Consider the following 17751-nt stretch of genomic DNA (forward strand, 5'->3'; position numbering starts at 1 on the left):
ACAGACAACCGGGGGAGAGGAGGGGAATTAAATAAATAAAAATAAATCTTTAAAAAAAAAAAAAAAAAAAGATTCACTGAGTTCTGACTACTCACGTTTTGAGTACAGTAGAAGAAATAGCTGTGGGCTATTAGCTCACTAATGAATAAAGACAGGATCTAGAATGTGTTTAACACCCACATGTGGGAAAATCTCTCACTAAGGAAATTTATGTATCTAAAGTTAAAATATAGGGAAGCAGATTTGACCCAATGGATAGGGTGTCTGCCTACCACATGAGAGTTCCAAGGTTCAAACCCAGGGCCTCCTGACCCCTGTGGTGAGCTGGCCCACACACAGTTCTGCTGTGCTCAAGGAATGCCACACCAAGTAGGGGTGTTCCCTGCGTAGGGGAGCCCCACGAGCAAAGAGTGCACCCCGCATTGAGCCGCCCTGGTGCCACACACACAGAAAGCTGACATAATAAGATGATGCAACGAAGAGACACAGATTCCCAGTGCCGTGGAGAATGCAAGCAGACAACAGAACACACAGTGAATAGACACGAAGGGGGTGGGGAGGGGAGAGAAATAAAATAAATCTTAAAAAAAAAAATGGGGAAGCGGACTTGGCCCAGTGGATAGGGCGTCTGTCTACCACATGGGAGGTCCGCAGTTCAAATCCCGGGCCTCCTTGACCCGTGTGCAGCTGGCCCATGCGCAGTGCTGATGCGCACAAGGAGTGTCCCCCACGCAGGGGTGTCCCCTGCATAGGGGAGCCCTACATGCACCCCATAAGGAGAGCCGCCCAGCGCAAAAGAAAAGTGCAGCCTGCCCAAGAATGGCGCTGCACACATGGAGAGCTGACACAGCAAGATGACGCAACAAAAAGAAACACAAGATTTCCGATGCCACTGATAAGGATAGAAGCGGTCACAGAAGAATGCACAGCAAATGGACACAGAGAGCAGATGACTTGAGGGGGGGTAAAGGGAAGAGAAATAAATAAAAAATAAATCTTAAAAAAAAAAAAATACAGCAGCCTCATTTTGGTGCTTTGTTTTAACCTGCATGCTTTTCATTCCCTGTAATGGAAGATCAGCAAGGTCTGATTAATAGGTCATTACTGGTTAACAGGTCATTAATGAAAGGTGGTTACTGATAAATTCTAACTTAGGGGTATTTGAGCCTACTTGCTACCTGAGAGTGGATACATGGAATAGAAGGTTATGTTCATGTATGGCCTGCTACTGGAGTCATCAGCCCAATATCTCTGCTCCTATCCTTAATCACTTTAGTCCATATTTATTTTTCAGTAGACAAAGTTGTATCCTTCAGGAGAAGTGCTTGGAGGTCAAATTGTTCCTCCTCTCAACTTCCAGTATCTATTTCGGTCAGAAAACTGTGGCTATTATCATAGCCCAAATAGGTACGTGGGCAAGGGGAGTTAGGGAGACTCAGCTGACTGAGACTTCACATTCCCTTCCTAACCATAACTACACCCATCAACAGTGAGGATCAATGCCTACTCTCCTCAATTACTGCCTGAGGGCCATTTTCCTTGACTTTCAGAATTCCATACACAGCCTGTTCCTAATGGTATTTATACTGAATGAACCCCTTATCCAGAAGCTGCTGAGACCTATTCTTGTTTCTTAGCCTCCCCAGCAGAGCTATATACTTAAAGCTTTACTTCTCTTTTTTCTTTCCTCCGTCCCACCCTCCCTTGGATCAAATAGGGGGTAGGTGGCAAAATCACTGAGTAAATAAGTACAAGACTTACAAAGAGATGAACTAAATTCTCATTTTAACTAATCATTGCAATATCTAAAACATCATTCCTGAAGAAAAACTAAACATCAGCTTAATGCATTCCAAATGAAGGGGAAAATTAATACATTAATCACTAAGTTAAAACTATCTACCTTAAGAAAAATTATGGATCAGGAAAAGCCTATTTGCAGTGATTAAGCCACTATTTCTTTCTATAAGCACCGTGTAAGATTTTGAACTTGATGCTAACAAAATGCTCATTAAATGAAAAATATTAAGATGTTAACTTGAAGAGATTCATTAAAGGCCTCAATATATTTACCCTGAAAATTGTTTGATTAGATGAAGGTCAAATTCTAAAATTTTTCTTTTGCTCTTTGGACAAATTAGGTTAGTAACAGTCAGCAGTCATCTTTGCTAATGTATAGGACCTCACAGGATTAGCCTGCTGAATGGTGGCAGGAAATATTTAGCATAGACATCTCCAAGCAAAACTTTCCAAATGTTTTCCTTCTAGGCCTGCACATGGTCCCTCAGAGTATTTTCCCTTTGTGGCACATTAGATCTGTGAAGGTATGTGAAGCAATAATTAGACCTGCAGCAGGAATCATAAAGGTGTGGCATTTTATGCTTCTTGTGGCAAAGCAATAGAACACCCTCTTGTGGGAAGGAAAAAAACATAAGGCCCTGTTTGTTGGTGACATCAAGTATTCTAATAAAAATAGTTCCTAAGCACCAGCATTTTTAAGAATCTCACGGAAGTATCAAACAGGAAGAGAGAAACAATTTTTTAAACACAAATAACTTTGACAATTAAAGAACGGGCATGACTAAGTCACGAAAGACAAGTGAAAAGTAAAGAGACTGACACTTGAGCAAATTTAGACCTCCAAGCATGTGGAAGTACTTTTACGTTTTTACTGTCACAATCTAAGCCCCCCAAAACAGAAAAGTTTGAAGCCTCTCTGAGGTAACACTAAGTTAGGGCAGTAAATACATACACAATTTGTAGCCATCATCATCTGGAAAGCCACAGTGGGAGAACTTCCCAACTGCCAGATGTCTGAAAATTTCACATACAACCCAATCCCTTCCCATGACTTTAAAGAACATGCTACAGGAGAGGTGGCTAAAAGTTTGTTCACTGGGCCTTAGAAATCCTTTCCAAGTGTCAAATCAACAGAAATAGTCTTCATAAATGGCAGAATTCATACACAGCAAAGTAAATGCTGCATAATATTACAATTTTTACTGCTAAGCTTTTCATGCTCTATCCTTGATAATCAACTTAGTGGCCAATAATTAACTATCCCACAGAATGTCCTGGAAGACCTGCAGGTCAGATTTTCTGACACAGACTCTGGTTTGCTAAACCACCCAAGGTTAACAGTGTCATGAATGTACAACACAAGCTCTTAGAGAGAGGTGAAGGAGCATAAGGCAGCACTCATCACTCTTGGCCCAAAGGTATGCAAATTTCTTAGGCATACCGTCTAAGACAATTTGATATTATTTATGAATTCCAAAAGAGATACTGATTATGTTTGTAAACTGGTCTGTTTCTTTGATTGTATAGATTCAGCTCAGCCATCTGATTAAATTATGTTAAGATTAGGGCTTTGATTCAATCATGTCATTACAGTGCGACTCAGCATTGAGTCCCAGCCCCTTGGGCTAATAAAAGACTCTCACACAAAAGTAGATATACAGAGAAAATAGACAGAGGACCCTGTGGCCATGGGAAGAGAGATGAGCCTGAAAATTTACAGCTGACCATGTGAAGAGAACAGAGCAGTTGAATCCAGAAAGAAATGAACCCTGGGGAAAGAGAAAAGCCTTATGCCAGCCCACGGCTGTGATCGGAAGAAGCTGGGACCATAGAGCCTTGAGAGAAGAAGGCAGGCTGAACCCTCATAGACATCACTCACCATCCTGCTTCAATACATGGCAAATGATATTGGATGAGGAAGTACTTCTTATGGTACCTTAAGGTGGACTCTTTAGGGTCTTGTGACTGTAAGCTTCTACCCCAAATAAATACCTTTATAAAAGCCAAAAGATTTCTGGTACTTTGCATCACCATCCTTTTGGTTGACTAATACGCTACCGTTTTCCCTTCTACCAAAAGACTACTGAATCTGAACAACAAAAATGAAAACTCTCTGGTCCACCCTCCCCCAGAGACATCAAGGTCCACCTACAAAGAAAAGCAAAGGATTTTTTAAGGTTAAGAGTAAATATCTTTTGTAGAAGTTAAAAATGAAGAGATACTTAGGAAACATTCTAAGGATGGCTCAAACTGCTAAACCTCCAACCTCATGTAAGAAATATTATGGGACTTGGAGATAAAAACTAACATCTTCGGAAGCGGACTTGGCCCAGTGGATAGGGCGTCCTTCTACCACATGGGAGATCCGCGGTTCAAACCCCTGGCCTCCTTGACCTGTGTGGAGCTAGCCCACGCGCAGTGCTGATGCACGCAAGGAGTGCCGTGCCACGCAGGGGTGCCCCCCGCCTAGGGGAGCCCCACGTGCAAGGAGTGCGCCCCATAAGGAGAACCGCCCAGCGCGAAAGAAAGCTCAGCCTGCCCAGGAATGGCACTGCACACACAGAGAGTTGACGCAGCAAGATGATGCAACAAAAAGAAACACAGATTCCTGTGCTGCTGACAACAATAGAAGCAGACAAAAACAAGAACAAGCAGCAAATGGACACAGAGAACAGACAACTGGGGGGGAGGAAGGGAAGAGAAATACATTAAAAAAAAAAAAAAAAACTAACATCTTACCAGCATTTATAGTTTACTAAGTGCTTTCATATATATTACACATTCTATATCCTCACAACCACTCCCCTGTGAAATGGTTAATATCATTACCCCCATTTTACAGATGGAGGAAAGGTCTAGAGAACCTAAATAACTGGCTCAAGTTCACATAGTAAGTGGTAGAGACAGAAATTAAAAATCCAGTTTCTTTACCTCAAATTTCCATGCTCCTTTCAATATATCATGCAGAGTTTTCTATTTACCTCCATGACAGCCTTTGATGCAACTCCACAGAAGGAGGTATGGTGGGGGGAAGGAAAGAGCCCTTGACTTGGAGTCAGATTTGTGATCAATTCTCAGCTTTGCCACTCAACGATGGTGGGAGCTTTAGCAATCCAGAATATCTTTAAGATTCAGTTTCCTCATTGGTAAAAAGTATATTTTTAAAAAAGGATATAATACTACCCATTTTCTAGTTGTGGTTAAATGATAATGATTAGAGAAAATGTGTATGAAAGAGCGACACAAAGTTTATAGACTTAGCATCACCAATATTTCTCCCTGATCTGTCTTACTGTGCTAATGGCATTCAACAAATCTGTCCAGTAATCTCTTCAGAAAACTGCCTGGGTCTCTGATACTTTTGGCACATGCTTCAAATCTAATTCATTACCAACAGTGAAGATGATGTGATATAATAATTCAGAGAAATCTGAGGAGTAAAATTGAAGGTATAGGCCTGACACAGGTTTACAAAGAGAAGGAATCAATCACAGTAATAGACACCTGTTCAAGGCTTAGTCCAGTCCTTTCTGGGTTATTTAGAAAAGGGAGAGGCCAAGAGCTTGACCCAGCTGCTTAATGTCTCTTGGGAAGAATATGGACAGCAGCCAAGCCAGAAACCACTGAAGGGAAAAGTAACAAGGTAGGAGATAAAGCAAGCATAAAGGAATGTGATCATTGAAACAAGCCTCAGATGAAAAGGAGCTGCCTGGAAAGCCTAAGTAAATACATGAATAAATAAACACAACATGAATTATACCCATCTGTACTTTGTACTCTGGCCCAGAGTCTGATGCTTCACTCAAACACACACATTTGTCACACTGCCCTTGTGTCACAAAGGGATATTTGGGAAAAGGCAGTTTGTAGTTCCTGACAATTACAGAAAATTACATTTATTATAAGGCCTTACCACAGTATCTGGTTTATCTGCTAGGTGCAGATATGCATTTATTTGTGAGATTTATAAAAATGTGCTTACAGCAAAATGTCTCTGGGGACAGGTAAGGCAGACCAAACTTCAATGCAATCTTTTTAGCACATCTCACCCCCATGCTCCCTTACCCCAGCCCTCCCCCCACACACATTTCACACTTTTCATTTTGTTCACAGATGTTCCAAACACCATAGCAAATCACTGCAGGGACAGGATGTTTTACCTTTAAAGAAAAGAAAAGAAAAAAAAAAAAAAAGACAGAAAGATGCAGACAGAAACATCACATCCTAGCTCCATAATGCATTAGAATACTATACTAAGTTGTAAATGTACATTACTATTACTGGGAACAACTGGCAAAACTTACATCTGGAGCTAAATCAAGCTCCCTATCTGTTGGGTTTGCCTCTTTTTCTCAATGTTAGTTTTTCAATTGTTTGCAAGAAAAGTTTGTAACTGTTGAGAAAATGGAAAACTCATAGACATGACAGGAGCAAGGAATATAAGAAAAGTCAAATTTAGGTTCATAAAACTGACAATACTTTTACCTCTCCATTTACAAGCAGTTCACTCTCGTGAGTGAGTGGTGTTTCCTTAAATGGTGATCAACTCCATCTCTGACACAATCCTATCCAATACATATGGCATTTGATAATTGCCTTGCTGTTTTATAAAGAGCCTAAAATGACTTAGCCCCATGAGTTTGATTTGCCTGTGTACACTACAAATAGAAAAATCCACATAAAGCAAAATGTCAAAGTTCCAGATCCCCATGAGTCATTCATTGAAGTCATGGAAAACAGCAGAAAAATATTTCAGAGAAAAGCTTACAGGTGGCCTATATGCAGGAAACACTTTGGAAACAAAAATACCTAAAAAAAGGATTGAAACAATCTCTTGGTAAGAAAATTCATAGAACAGCAGTATTTTGCGCTATTTCAATATGATAAAATGAAAGTCTTATGCACCCCTGCTTTTTTGATCAAGTATGACAATTTCTTCTACTCCCACAGACATCACAGCTTAAAATAGTATTGGTATTGAATACACTCCACTTATAAAGGTACAGTAACCATCAGCAGGGGCCAGGATACTCTGAAAGAGGTAAATTTTCATTCCTTACCTGATATTAACCAACGCGTGGGTCACCTTGCTAGCTGCTTCTTTCCACTGGCCTGCATTGGTAGAAAGTCTCAGCACTGTAAGGAAGGAAAGAATACAGGTCAGACCCCTGGTATAAAACCCAGATTTGAAAAATGAAGACACATCTCAGAATAGCACTATTACAATAGCCAAACAGAGTCTGTGTCAATCTTCAATTTAAAAACATCCTAAATCTAGAGTAAATGGAAGGGCTTATAAGATTTGCTCAATTATTATCACTTGGAATTTTTTCCTCCAACTTTTCACTTTCTACTGAAGTACCCTACTCCTCCTCATTTTTTTCTTCCTGATACTAGGGTTCCATAACTTAGTTTGTGCACTCATTTAAAATCTACACTGAAGCACAAGTTAGGATGTGAAGGTGACCTGGCCATCGTATTTATCATTTCCATAATGGCTATGGTTGATTTAGTAGAATTGGCTGGCTAACTTGGTGCCCTCTCTGCCACCATGTATATATATATATATATATATTTTTTAATGTACAATCTCAATCAGGACAAACAGCCTTTCCAGATAGAGGATGGTTATGCTTCAATCAAGGTATAACCTGTTTCCACTTCTCTGACTTAATTATGTGACCTACAACATAAATCAACAGGAATTGTCTACCCTTCTCTACCAAATTCTCTCTTCCAAATATAAGCACAGGAGAAGAGAGAATGAAAATATAAAACTGAACATATCCTCCATCAACAAAGAACTTCAAGGCCACATATCAAAGAACCTGTGCCATTTTAGAAAAGAGACAAAACAGCACAAGTGCTGCTCCAAAAAGCAAGTACATGGAGGGCACACCAAATACATTTTTATTTATTTACTATGAAATCTGCATTCTCAAATACATTTTTAAATGTATGAATAGCTAATAGTAGCTCAACAGTTGGAGTGTTCATGATGTGCCAGGCACTAGACAACATTAGGTTATATGCAAGTTACCTTCCTGTTGTGAAGGTGGAATGATAAATGATTTTACTAATCATCTTGATATGCCTGAGCTTCCATTTTATCCAGGGAATTATAAAGAAACGGAGGTTAACTGAAGCAGGTTGACATACCAGTAATCCTTTGTGGTGCTGATACAAATCCCTGTACCAGCATGGGAGGAAAAACTATAACAAAGAGCTCAGGCTGACACCAGCAAAGTGTGCTGATCTTCACCAGATGGCCACAATCTTACACCAACCTCCTGCTTACTGGTTAATGAACTGGGTCTCATGGACACCTTGTCCGAACAGTCCACTGTCCCCGTGGTGCACAGAGTTCACAGAACACATGTACTAATCATAACCCATGTCCCTTTATCTCTCCGCATTTCCCCACATCTTCCCTTTGTTTCAAGTAACCATATAAGCTGCTTCTCCATCTTACCACTTCAAGCATAAACCCCTTTTGATGGTGTTCCTGCATTAAGGCAACTTTAGCTCAATAAACTTGTTTTGCACCCCATTTTTAAGTCTGTTTATATTCAGCATAACACTGTATTGTCTCCCAGCTACTAAAACACATATAATAGGTTGGCTTAACAACAGGAATTTATTGGCTCATGGTTTCAGGGGATAGAAAGAAGGCTTGCCTCTTTCCAGGATCAGTATCTTCTGGCTGGTCAGCAATCTTCGGTGTTCCTTGATTTCTATGTCACATGGCAATGCATGTGGCAGCATCTTGCCCTTTTTCTTCAGGGTTCTGTTGACTTCCAGCTTCTGGCTGCTCCCTGTGGCTTCTCTTTCTGTGTCTAATTTCCTTTGCTTATGCAGACTTCAGTCATATTGGATTAAGGCCCACCCTTATTCAGTTTGGGCAGAATTTAATTAACATCTTCAAAGTTCTATTTACAAATGGGTTCACACACACAGGACCAGGGATTGGGACCTAAACATGCCTTTTATGGGGGACCTGATTCAATCCCCAACAGTGGGATTCCAGATCCCAAAAAGACATGTTCTTCTACTTGCAAAATACATTCATTCCATCGCAACATCCTAAAAGCCCTAAGTCATTTCAGTAACAATGCTAAATAAAAAGACTCATCAAAACAGGTTATGGGTGTGGTCCATCCTGGGACAAAATTCCTCTGATTGGTCTTTGAAACCTAGAAAACAAGTTATCAGCTTCCAATATAGAATGGTTGGACAGGTCTAGGAAAATTATTTCCATTAGAGAGGGGAGAAATCTGAAGGAAAACAGGGGTCACAGACAATTCAGAAAACCAGCAAGGCAAACTCCATTAGATTTCAAGGTCTGAGAGTCATTCATGGATCAATATTTTGTCCTCCTGGCCATCCTACCCCTTCTTTTTTTTTTTTTAAGACTTATTTTCATTTATTTCTCTCTCCTTCCTCCCCCAACCCCCATTGTCTGCTCTCTGTGTCCATTCGCTGTGTGTTCTTCTGTGACCGCTTCCATCCTTATCAGCAGCACCGGGAATCTGTGTTTCTCTTTGTTGTGCCATCTTGTTGTGTCAGCTCTCCGTGTGTGCAGCGCCATTCTTGGGCAGGCTACACTTTCTTTCGTGCTGGGCGGCTCTCCTTACGCGTGGGGCTCCCCTATGCAGGGGACACCCCTGCGTGGCACAGCACTCCTTGCGCGCATCAGCACCGTGCATGAGCCAGCTGCACACGGGTCAAGGAGGCCCGGGGTTTGAACCGCAGACCACCCGTGTGGTAGGTGGAAGCCCTATCCATTGGGCCAAGTCCGCTTCCCCCACTCCTTCTAAGTGCTTGCTCAGGGGCCATGCTCTCCCTGAATACTGGAGTGAAGGCTCCACCCTCTTTAAGTATTTGGATGGCAGCCAGTCTCTTCACAAAGGCCAGGAAATAGGCCCCATCTTCTTCATGCATTTGGGATGACAGGCAGACCCTCTCTGCAATGCCCCACCCTCTCTGAGCACTGAGGTGACATCACTTTCCCTCAATGGGGCGCACAGTCCACCCCTTTAGGCAGCAGGGCAGATGGAGGAGCAAACCCATCCTTTCCACACACGTGAGTGGGCTCATTCTCTTGGGACAAGATCTCTTCAGTCCAGACCTTGGCTTCCATAGTTCTGCCTTTGAAGTCATTCTACCTTCAATTCGTACCTTCTCTGTCCCTTTTAGGCAGTTTCTATTCACAAAAATATCGCAAAAATCTTGTTGGCTAGTTCAAGGGGATCCCACCATCAGACAACAGAACTTTCCAGACCTTTCCTGGATAACTGTACCTCCAATCCTGACTTCTACTGAAATGGCTGGAGTTCAGCCATACCTTCTTTAGCAAAGGTTTGTTCAGTTAAACCCTCATATGGAACTCTGTTCTCTGGGGAGTCTCTTCCTGAAAGCTCAGGGAGGTCTCTGATAAAGCCGCTCTTGGCCCTAATCTCAGAGCACACTATCTGAATAGGCTAAGAATTTTCAAAATCATAAATTTCTGGGTTTTTTTATGTTAAGAGTTCAGTTCTCAACTTCTCTTTCTTTTTGCATTTTACTATAACTTTGGAAGATTGTACCTTCCAAGGTTAGCTTGAAAATCTCAGCTAAGTATCGAAGTTCATCACTTTCAAGTTCTCCCTTCCATACAACATCAGAATACAATTTTGCAATTTTATAACAAGGATGGCCTTTCCTCTGGTTTCCAATAACACATTCATTATTTCTTCTAAGGCCTCAAAAGCAATAGCATTAACATCCATATTTCTATCTACAGTCTCTCTTCAAAACAATCAGCTTTTTCTATCAAGCACCGCACAATTCATCTAGCCTCTATCCACTACCCAATTCCAAAGCTATTTCCACATTTTTAGCCTTACTTCCTGGTACCAAAAACTGTAAATCTCCTAACTGCTAAAACAAATACCATATAATGGCTTGGCTTAACAACAGGAATTTATGGGCTCGTGCCTATATGGGCATGCCTCTTTCCAGGGCTCGTATCTTCTGGCTGGATGGCAATCTTTGGGATTCCTTGACTTATCTATCATGGCAACACATACATTGCTGTCTTCTATTTTTTCTGCTGGATTCTGTTGATTTCCGGCTTCTGGCTGCTCCCCATAGCTTCTCTTTCTGTCTCCAATTTCCTTTGCTTAAAAGGACTTCAGCCATGTTGGATTAAGGCCCACCTTCACTTGGTTTGGGCACACTTTAGCTAATAACACCTTCAAAGGTCCTACTTACAAAGGAGTTCACTCCCACAAGACCAGAGTTTGGGACCTTGACATGCGTTTTGTGGGGTACATGATTCAATCTCTAACAGCAGCACAGAGATGAAGCAACTGAAACTCAGAGGAGACAAGTGATTGAGATCATTCATACAAGTTGTAAGTGATGGAACTGGGATTTGAACCTGGAGAGAATGACTCTAGAGTGCGTACTTAATGTAGAATAGTATTTAAGAATATGAACTTTGAAGCCTATCATCAGGATCCAAGTCCAGTTTCTACCACTTACCAGAGAATATTAACAATACTTACATGAATTCTCATGAGAATTAAATACGCTGAAATATAAAGCTCTTAAATCAGTGCCTATCACACAATGAATGCTATATAAACTATTTAAATAAGACTATCCCCCAAATGAATCAACAAATTTACCCAGACTTTTTGAAAGAAAGGAAAATGGGGCCTAGATGCTCTAGTATGTTAAGAAATATGTGATCAAATTACATAGGGCAATCACTATTAAAGATTCCTCTAGTAAGAAGAGCAGAAGCAGCAGCTCTACCAGAGGGAGGGCTTATGGCTGTGATGGGGAAAAGAAAGCTATGAGGAGGATCTGGCTGCTGTGCATCTGTTCTAGCAATGTCTCATTTTCATAAATTCATGCAATTTTATAAAAGAAGATAAATGGAAACCTTAATAAAACATACTATTAGAGTGCTGCTTTTCTAATTTAGAGATTTAGAGCAGGGAAACTTGGGATAGTTCCAAGTTAGAGTTCTATAGTCTAAATTCAGGTTTCACCCAGTGTACGAGCAAATTTATTCACATAATGAACAAAATTATTTCAACAGGTCAGACATTTCTTTTTAAACTAAATTTTGAAATCTATTTAGGTGCACTGGTTTTTCACTAGACTCTAAGTTCTCTGATGGTGGGGACCTAAACCACATACGGAATTGAGTTGAATTTTCCCATCCCCATACTTTCAGAGAGCTATTTAATTGTCCACCGATTACTTCTCTGTGACATCCTATCAGCTGTGTTCCTCGGTAAACAGGCAACTCTAGACCTCATAGCTGTACTTCCATTGGAAATGCCTTAGCTTTTTATATTGTTGTCTTTCTTTTTTTTTTTTTTTTTTTTTTTTTAAGGTACTGGGACTGGGGGTTGAACTCAGGACCTTGACCTTGTGTACAGGAAGCCAGCACTCAACCACTGAGCCACACTGGCATCCCTGAGCTGGCTCCCTTGTCTTCTGCTCAGTCTGCTTGTTGTCAACTTGTTGGTTTGTTGGGGTTTTTTTGCTTGTCGTCTGCTGGTTGTTTGTTTTCTTCAGAAGGTACTGGAATCTGAACCTGGGAACGCCCATGTGGGAGGGAGGCATTCAACTGCTTGAACCATATCTGTTCTCTATATTGTTTTCTAAGCTACCAAATTCAAATGCAAAATTTTTATTTCAATTTTTTTTTTTAAAGATTTATTTTATTTATCTCTTCCCCTCCCCCTCATCGTCTGGTCTCTTGTGTCCATTCGCTGTGTGTTCTTCTGTGTCTGCTGGCATTCTTGGTGGCACTGGGAATCTGTGTCTCTTTTTGTTGCGTCATCTTGCTTTGTCAGCTCTCCGTGTGTGGTGCCACTCCTGGGCGGGTACGAGGGGCAACTCTCATTGCAGAGCATACTCCTTGAGCATGGGGCTCCCCTAAGCAGGGGACACCCCTGCGTGGCAGGGCACTCCTTGAGTGCATCAGCACTGCACATGGGCCAGCTCCACATGGGTCAAGGAGGCCCGGGATTTGAACCGCGGACCTCCCATGTGGTAGACAGATGCCCTAATCACTGGGCCAAGTCCGCTTCCCTGGAGAGGAGGGAGTTCGATGAACAGCTCTGGAGACCTGCAGATGGATTCTTTAAGTTTTCAACTAAGCACTTATCTGTGTAAGTGGGAGAATAAAGTACTCAAGACTAGAAAGGAGAAAAAATTGTGGCACTCAGCTTATTTAGAAGTGAAATATATATTATGAGAAACAAATTCACTGGATGGGCTTAATACTAGAATGGACAGACACAAGAGTCAGAAACCTAAAGACAGATCAACAGATATTATTAAATATGAAAATGAAGAGAAAAATTACTACAAAAAAATAAACATAGCGTCAGGGACCTGTGGGACAATAGCAAGAAGCCTAACATTTGTATTATTGCAGTTCAAGGAGAAATGAAAGAGATCGAGACAGGAAAAAATATATGAATAAAGAAGAGCTAAAAACTTCTAAATTTGGTGACATTTGAGAAGCTCAGCAAATCTCAACAGGACAAAGAGAAAACCATGCCTACATATATCATAACCAAACTGCTAAAAATCAAAGATAAGGGAAAAAGAAGCTGGAAAAAAAGAGCTTATTACAAACAAGGAAACAATGATTCAAATGACCACAAATTTATCTTCAGAAACCATGGAGGTCAGAAAAAGGGGAATAACATCTTTAAAGTACTTTAAAAGAAGAACTATCAGTTCGAAATTTTAAATCCATCAAAAATGAAGGAAGTGAAGTGGATATGGCTAAAGCAATTGGGCTCCCATCTACCACATAGGAGGTCCAGGGCTTGATACCCAGGGCCTCCTAGTGAAGGCAAGCTGGCCCATGTGGTGAGCTGGCCTGAGCAGAGAGCTAGCCCATGTAGAGTGCTGGCCCGCACAGAGTGCTGGCTCATGCAGGAGTGCTGTCCTGTGCAGGAGTGCTGGCACACGTGGAGAATGTGTGCAGCAAGATGACGCAACAAAAAGAGACACAGAGGAGAGACAATAAGAGATGTAACAGGGAAACGGACTTTGGCCCAGTGGTTAGGGCGTCCGTCTACCATATGGGAGGTCCGCGGTTCAAACCCCGGGCCTCCTTGACCCATGTGGAGCTGGCCATGCGCAGTGCTGATGCGCGCAAGGAGTGCCGTGCCACGCAAGGGTGTCCCCCGCGTGGGGGAGCCCCACGCACAAGGAGTGCGCCCGTGAGGAAAGCCGCCCAGCGTGAAAAGAAAGAGCAGCCTGCCCAGGAATGACGCCGCCCACACTTCCTGTGCCGCTGACGACAACAGAAGCGGACAAAGAAACAAGACGCAGCAAATAGACACAGAAAACAGACAACCAAGGGAGGGGGGGAAATTAAATAAATAAATAAATCTTTTAAAAAAAAAAAAAAGAGATGTAACAGACCAGGGAGCTGAGGTGATACAAGGAAATGATTGCCTCTCTCCCACTCAAGAAGGTCCCAGGATCGGTTCCCAGAGCTGTCTAGTGAGAATACAAGCAGACAGAGAAGAACACACAGCAAATGCACACAGAGATCAGACAACGAGGGGTGGGGAAATAAATAAATAAATCTTTTTGAAAAATGAAGGAAATCTGTCACCTGCTCTAAAAGGAAAGCTTAAGGAAATTCTTAAGAGAAATGATAACGAGAAGGAAATGTGGATCTTCAGGAACAAGGGAAGAGCAACAGAACTGTAAAATATCTAGGTCAATCTGTAAGCAAAAATTATAGCATTGTCTGGGGAGCCTTTAATTTATGAAGATGTAATAAATACAAAAACTGTAACATAAAAGAGAGAAGAATGGCGCTTTGAGGACCCTATATGGTAGCAAAGCTTCATTTTATTGAAGTAGGTGGTACAGAAAGAAAACCATCTTGAAGAAGAACAAAGTTGGAGAACATACACTTCCTGATTTCAAAACTTACTACAAAGCTACAATAATCAAATCAGCCTGGTAATGGCTGATAGACAGAACCATGGAACGTAACTGAGAGCCAAAAATGAACCCACATATGTACGGCCAATTGATTTTCGACAAGGATGTCAAGTCCACTCAATGGGGAAAGAATAGTCTCTTCAACAAATGGTGCTGGGAAAACTGGATATCCACATGCAACAGAATGAAACTGAACTACTACATCATATCAAAGAAAAATCAATTCAAAATCAATCAAGGACCTAAATATAAAAGTTAAAACCATAAAACTCCTAGACAACCTACAGAATAGGAGAAAATACTTGGAACTCACATATCTGATATGGATTTAATATCCAGAATATATAAAGAACTCCTACCACTCAACCACAAAAAGACAAACCAAATAAAAAAGGGGGAAAGGACTTGAACAGATTTCTCTAAAGAAGAAACACAAATGGCTGATAAGCACATGAAAAGATGCTTAACATTTTTTGTCATGAGGGAAATGACTACTATTAAAATATCAGAAAATAATAAGTGTTAGCAAGGATGCAGAGAAATAGGAACTTTTATACATTGCTGGTAGCACTGTAGAATGATACAGCCAACTGTGGACATTGGTGGTTCCTCAGAAGGTTGAAAATAGCATTACCATATGATCTGGCAATCTCACTTCTTGATATACTTGATATATACCCAAAAGAACTGAAAGCAGGGGCTCGGATATTTGTACACCAATATTTATGGCAGTATTATTCACAACAGCTAAAAGCTGGAAACAATCCAAGTATTCATCAATGGATGAACGGATAAACAAAATGTGGTATATCCATACAACGGAATATCATTCAGCCATAAAAATGAATTTTTTTAAAGGTTTATTTTTTAATTTATTTCTCTCCCCTTCCAATCCCCCCTCCCCCAGTTGTCTGCAATCTGTCCATTCGCTGTGTGTTCTTCTGTGTCTGTTTGTATTCTTGTCAGTGGCACCAGGAATCTATGTCTTTTTGTTGCGTCATCTTGCTGCGTCAGTTCTCTGTGTGTGCGGTGCCATCCCTGGGCAGGCTGAACTTTTTTCGCTCTTATGGGGTGCACTCCTTGCGCATGGGATATCCCTACATGGGGGACACCCCTGCATGGCACAGCACTCCTTGCACACATCAGCACTGCATGTGGGCCAGCTCACCACACAAGTCAGGAGGCCCTGCGTTTGAACCCTGGACCTCCCATGTGATAGGCGGACACTCTTATCAGTTGAGCCAAATCCACTTCCCAAAAATGAATTTCTGATGCCTGCTACAACATGGATGAACCTTGAAGATATCACATTAACTGAAATAAGCCAGGCATAAAAAGACAAATATTGTATGATCTCACTTATATGAAATACCTAGGAGAAGCAAATTTCACAAAGACAGATGTTGGGAGGGGCAGGAAGAGGAGTTACAGGTTCGCTGGCAAGGAATTTCTGTTTGAGGTGATGAAAATGCAGCATAATGGTTATCAGTGATGACAATACAATATTGTGAATATAACTTAATACTACTGAACTATACACTTGAATGTGGTTAAAATGGAAATTTTATGCTGTATATTTGTCACTACAATAATTTTTTTTTTTAAGTCAAACAATACAATTTAAAAATGGACTTGGGGGAACGGATGTGGCTCAAGCAGTTGAGCACCTGCTTCCCACATGGGAGGTCCTGGGTTCAGTCCCCAGTGCCTCCTAAAAACAGAAAAACAAACAACAAGCAAACAAATGAAAAAACCAACTCAGGGGAGCTGGTGTGGCTCAGTGGTTGAGCACCGGCTTCCCACATATGAGGTCCAGGGTTTAACCCCCGGTCCCATTACTGAAAAAAAAGCAAGGACTTGAATAGACATTTCTCCAAAGAAATATACATAAGGAAAATGCAACTAAAAACCACAATGAGCCCAGTGAAGATTCACTAGTCTACTTAGAAAGAACTGGACTAACTTTCAGAAGTTCAGGAATTTCTCTACCTTTCACACTTTATCTTTCTGCCATGTTACTTCTCCTTTTGGTCTTTCATCATATATTTCTTTCTTCATTCTTTTTTCCCTTTTGCCTGGACTAAGATTCTAAGTCCCTAAGTGAAGGGTAAGATTATTCTGCGCAAGATACATCAGGTTTTGCTGGAGATGGATTGTTGGAGGGTACGTGCAAGGCTCAGAGTCTGGACATTTGTTCATCAGTTGTAGGATCCCCAACATGCCACTGAGCAATGAGGAAACCAAAACCTAACCATGCCAGGTACCACTACTTCATTCTGTGATTATTTTAATTTTTATGTTGCTATACACTGTTTACTGACTCTGTCACATTCATCTCTAAATCTCGAGCCAATGTCACACTGAAACATACAGTGTTCTTAAACTTGATATAATATGTTTTTTATCTCATTAAAGATTCAAAACAAAATCCACAATGAAATACCACTTCACACCCAATAGAATGGCTATTATTTTTAAAATGAAAAATAAGTATTGGCAAGAATGCAGAAAATTAGAAAGACTTATACATTGTTGGTGGGACCATAAAATAGTAGAGCAGCTATGGAAAACAGTTTTGCAGTTCCTCAAAAAATTAAGTATAGAATTACCATATGATGAAGCAATCCCACTTCTAAGTATATACCACACCCGAAAGAAGTGAAATCAGGGACTCAAAAGATATCTGTGCACCAGTGCTTATACCAGCGATATTTACAATAGCGAAAAGATGGAAACGATCCAAGTGTTTAACCAGATGAATGGATAAACAAAATAGTCTATACATACAATGGAATATTACATAGCCTTAAAAAGGAATGACATTCTGATACATGCTATAACATGGATGAAGACATTATGCTAGGGAAATGGACTTGGCCCAGTAGTTAGGGCGTCCGTCTACCACATGGGAGGTCCAAGGTTCAAACCCCGGGCCTCCTTGACCCGTGTGGAGCTGGCCCATGCGCAGTG

General features: G+C 41.1%; 1 protein-coding gene across 41 annotated transcripts in view; it reads right to left on the reverse strand.

The window, feature by feature from the left end:
• The window catches only part of ARMH3 (armadillo like helical domain containing 3), a 242166-nt gene that overhangs the window by 102703 nt on the left and 121712 nt on the right, over positions 1–17751 (reverse strand). For all 41 annotated transcript variants that reach the window (XR_011649010.1, XR_011649011.1, XR_011649009.1 and 38 more), the window contains one exon: positions 6861–6936. Coding sequence is in view for 37 of the 41 variants with exons in the window: in XM_071215701.1 (XP_071071802.1) it covers positions 6861–6936 (76 nt within the window). In the remaining 4 variants the exon portion in view is untranslated. The remainder of the gene's footprint in view (positions 1–6860; positions 6937–17751) is intronic.

Source organism: Dasypus novemcinctus, chromosome 6 (assembly GCF_030445035.2).
Source record: "Dasypus novemcinctus isolate mDasNov1 chromosome 6, mDasNov1.1.hap2, whole genome shotgun sequence".
Lineage (NCBI taxonomy): Eukaryota > Metazoa > Chordata > Mammalia > Cingulata > Dasypodidae > Dasypus > Dasypus novemcinctus.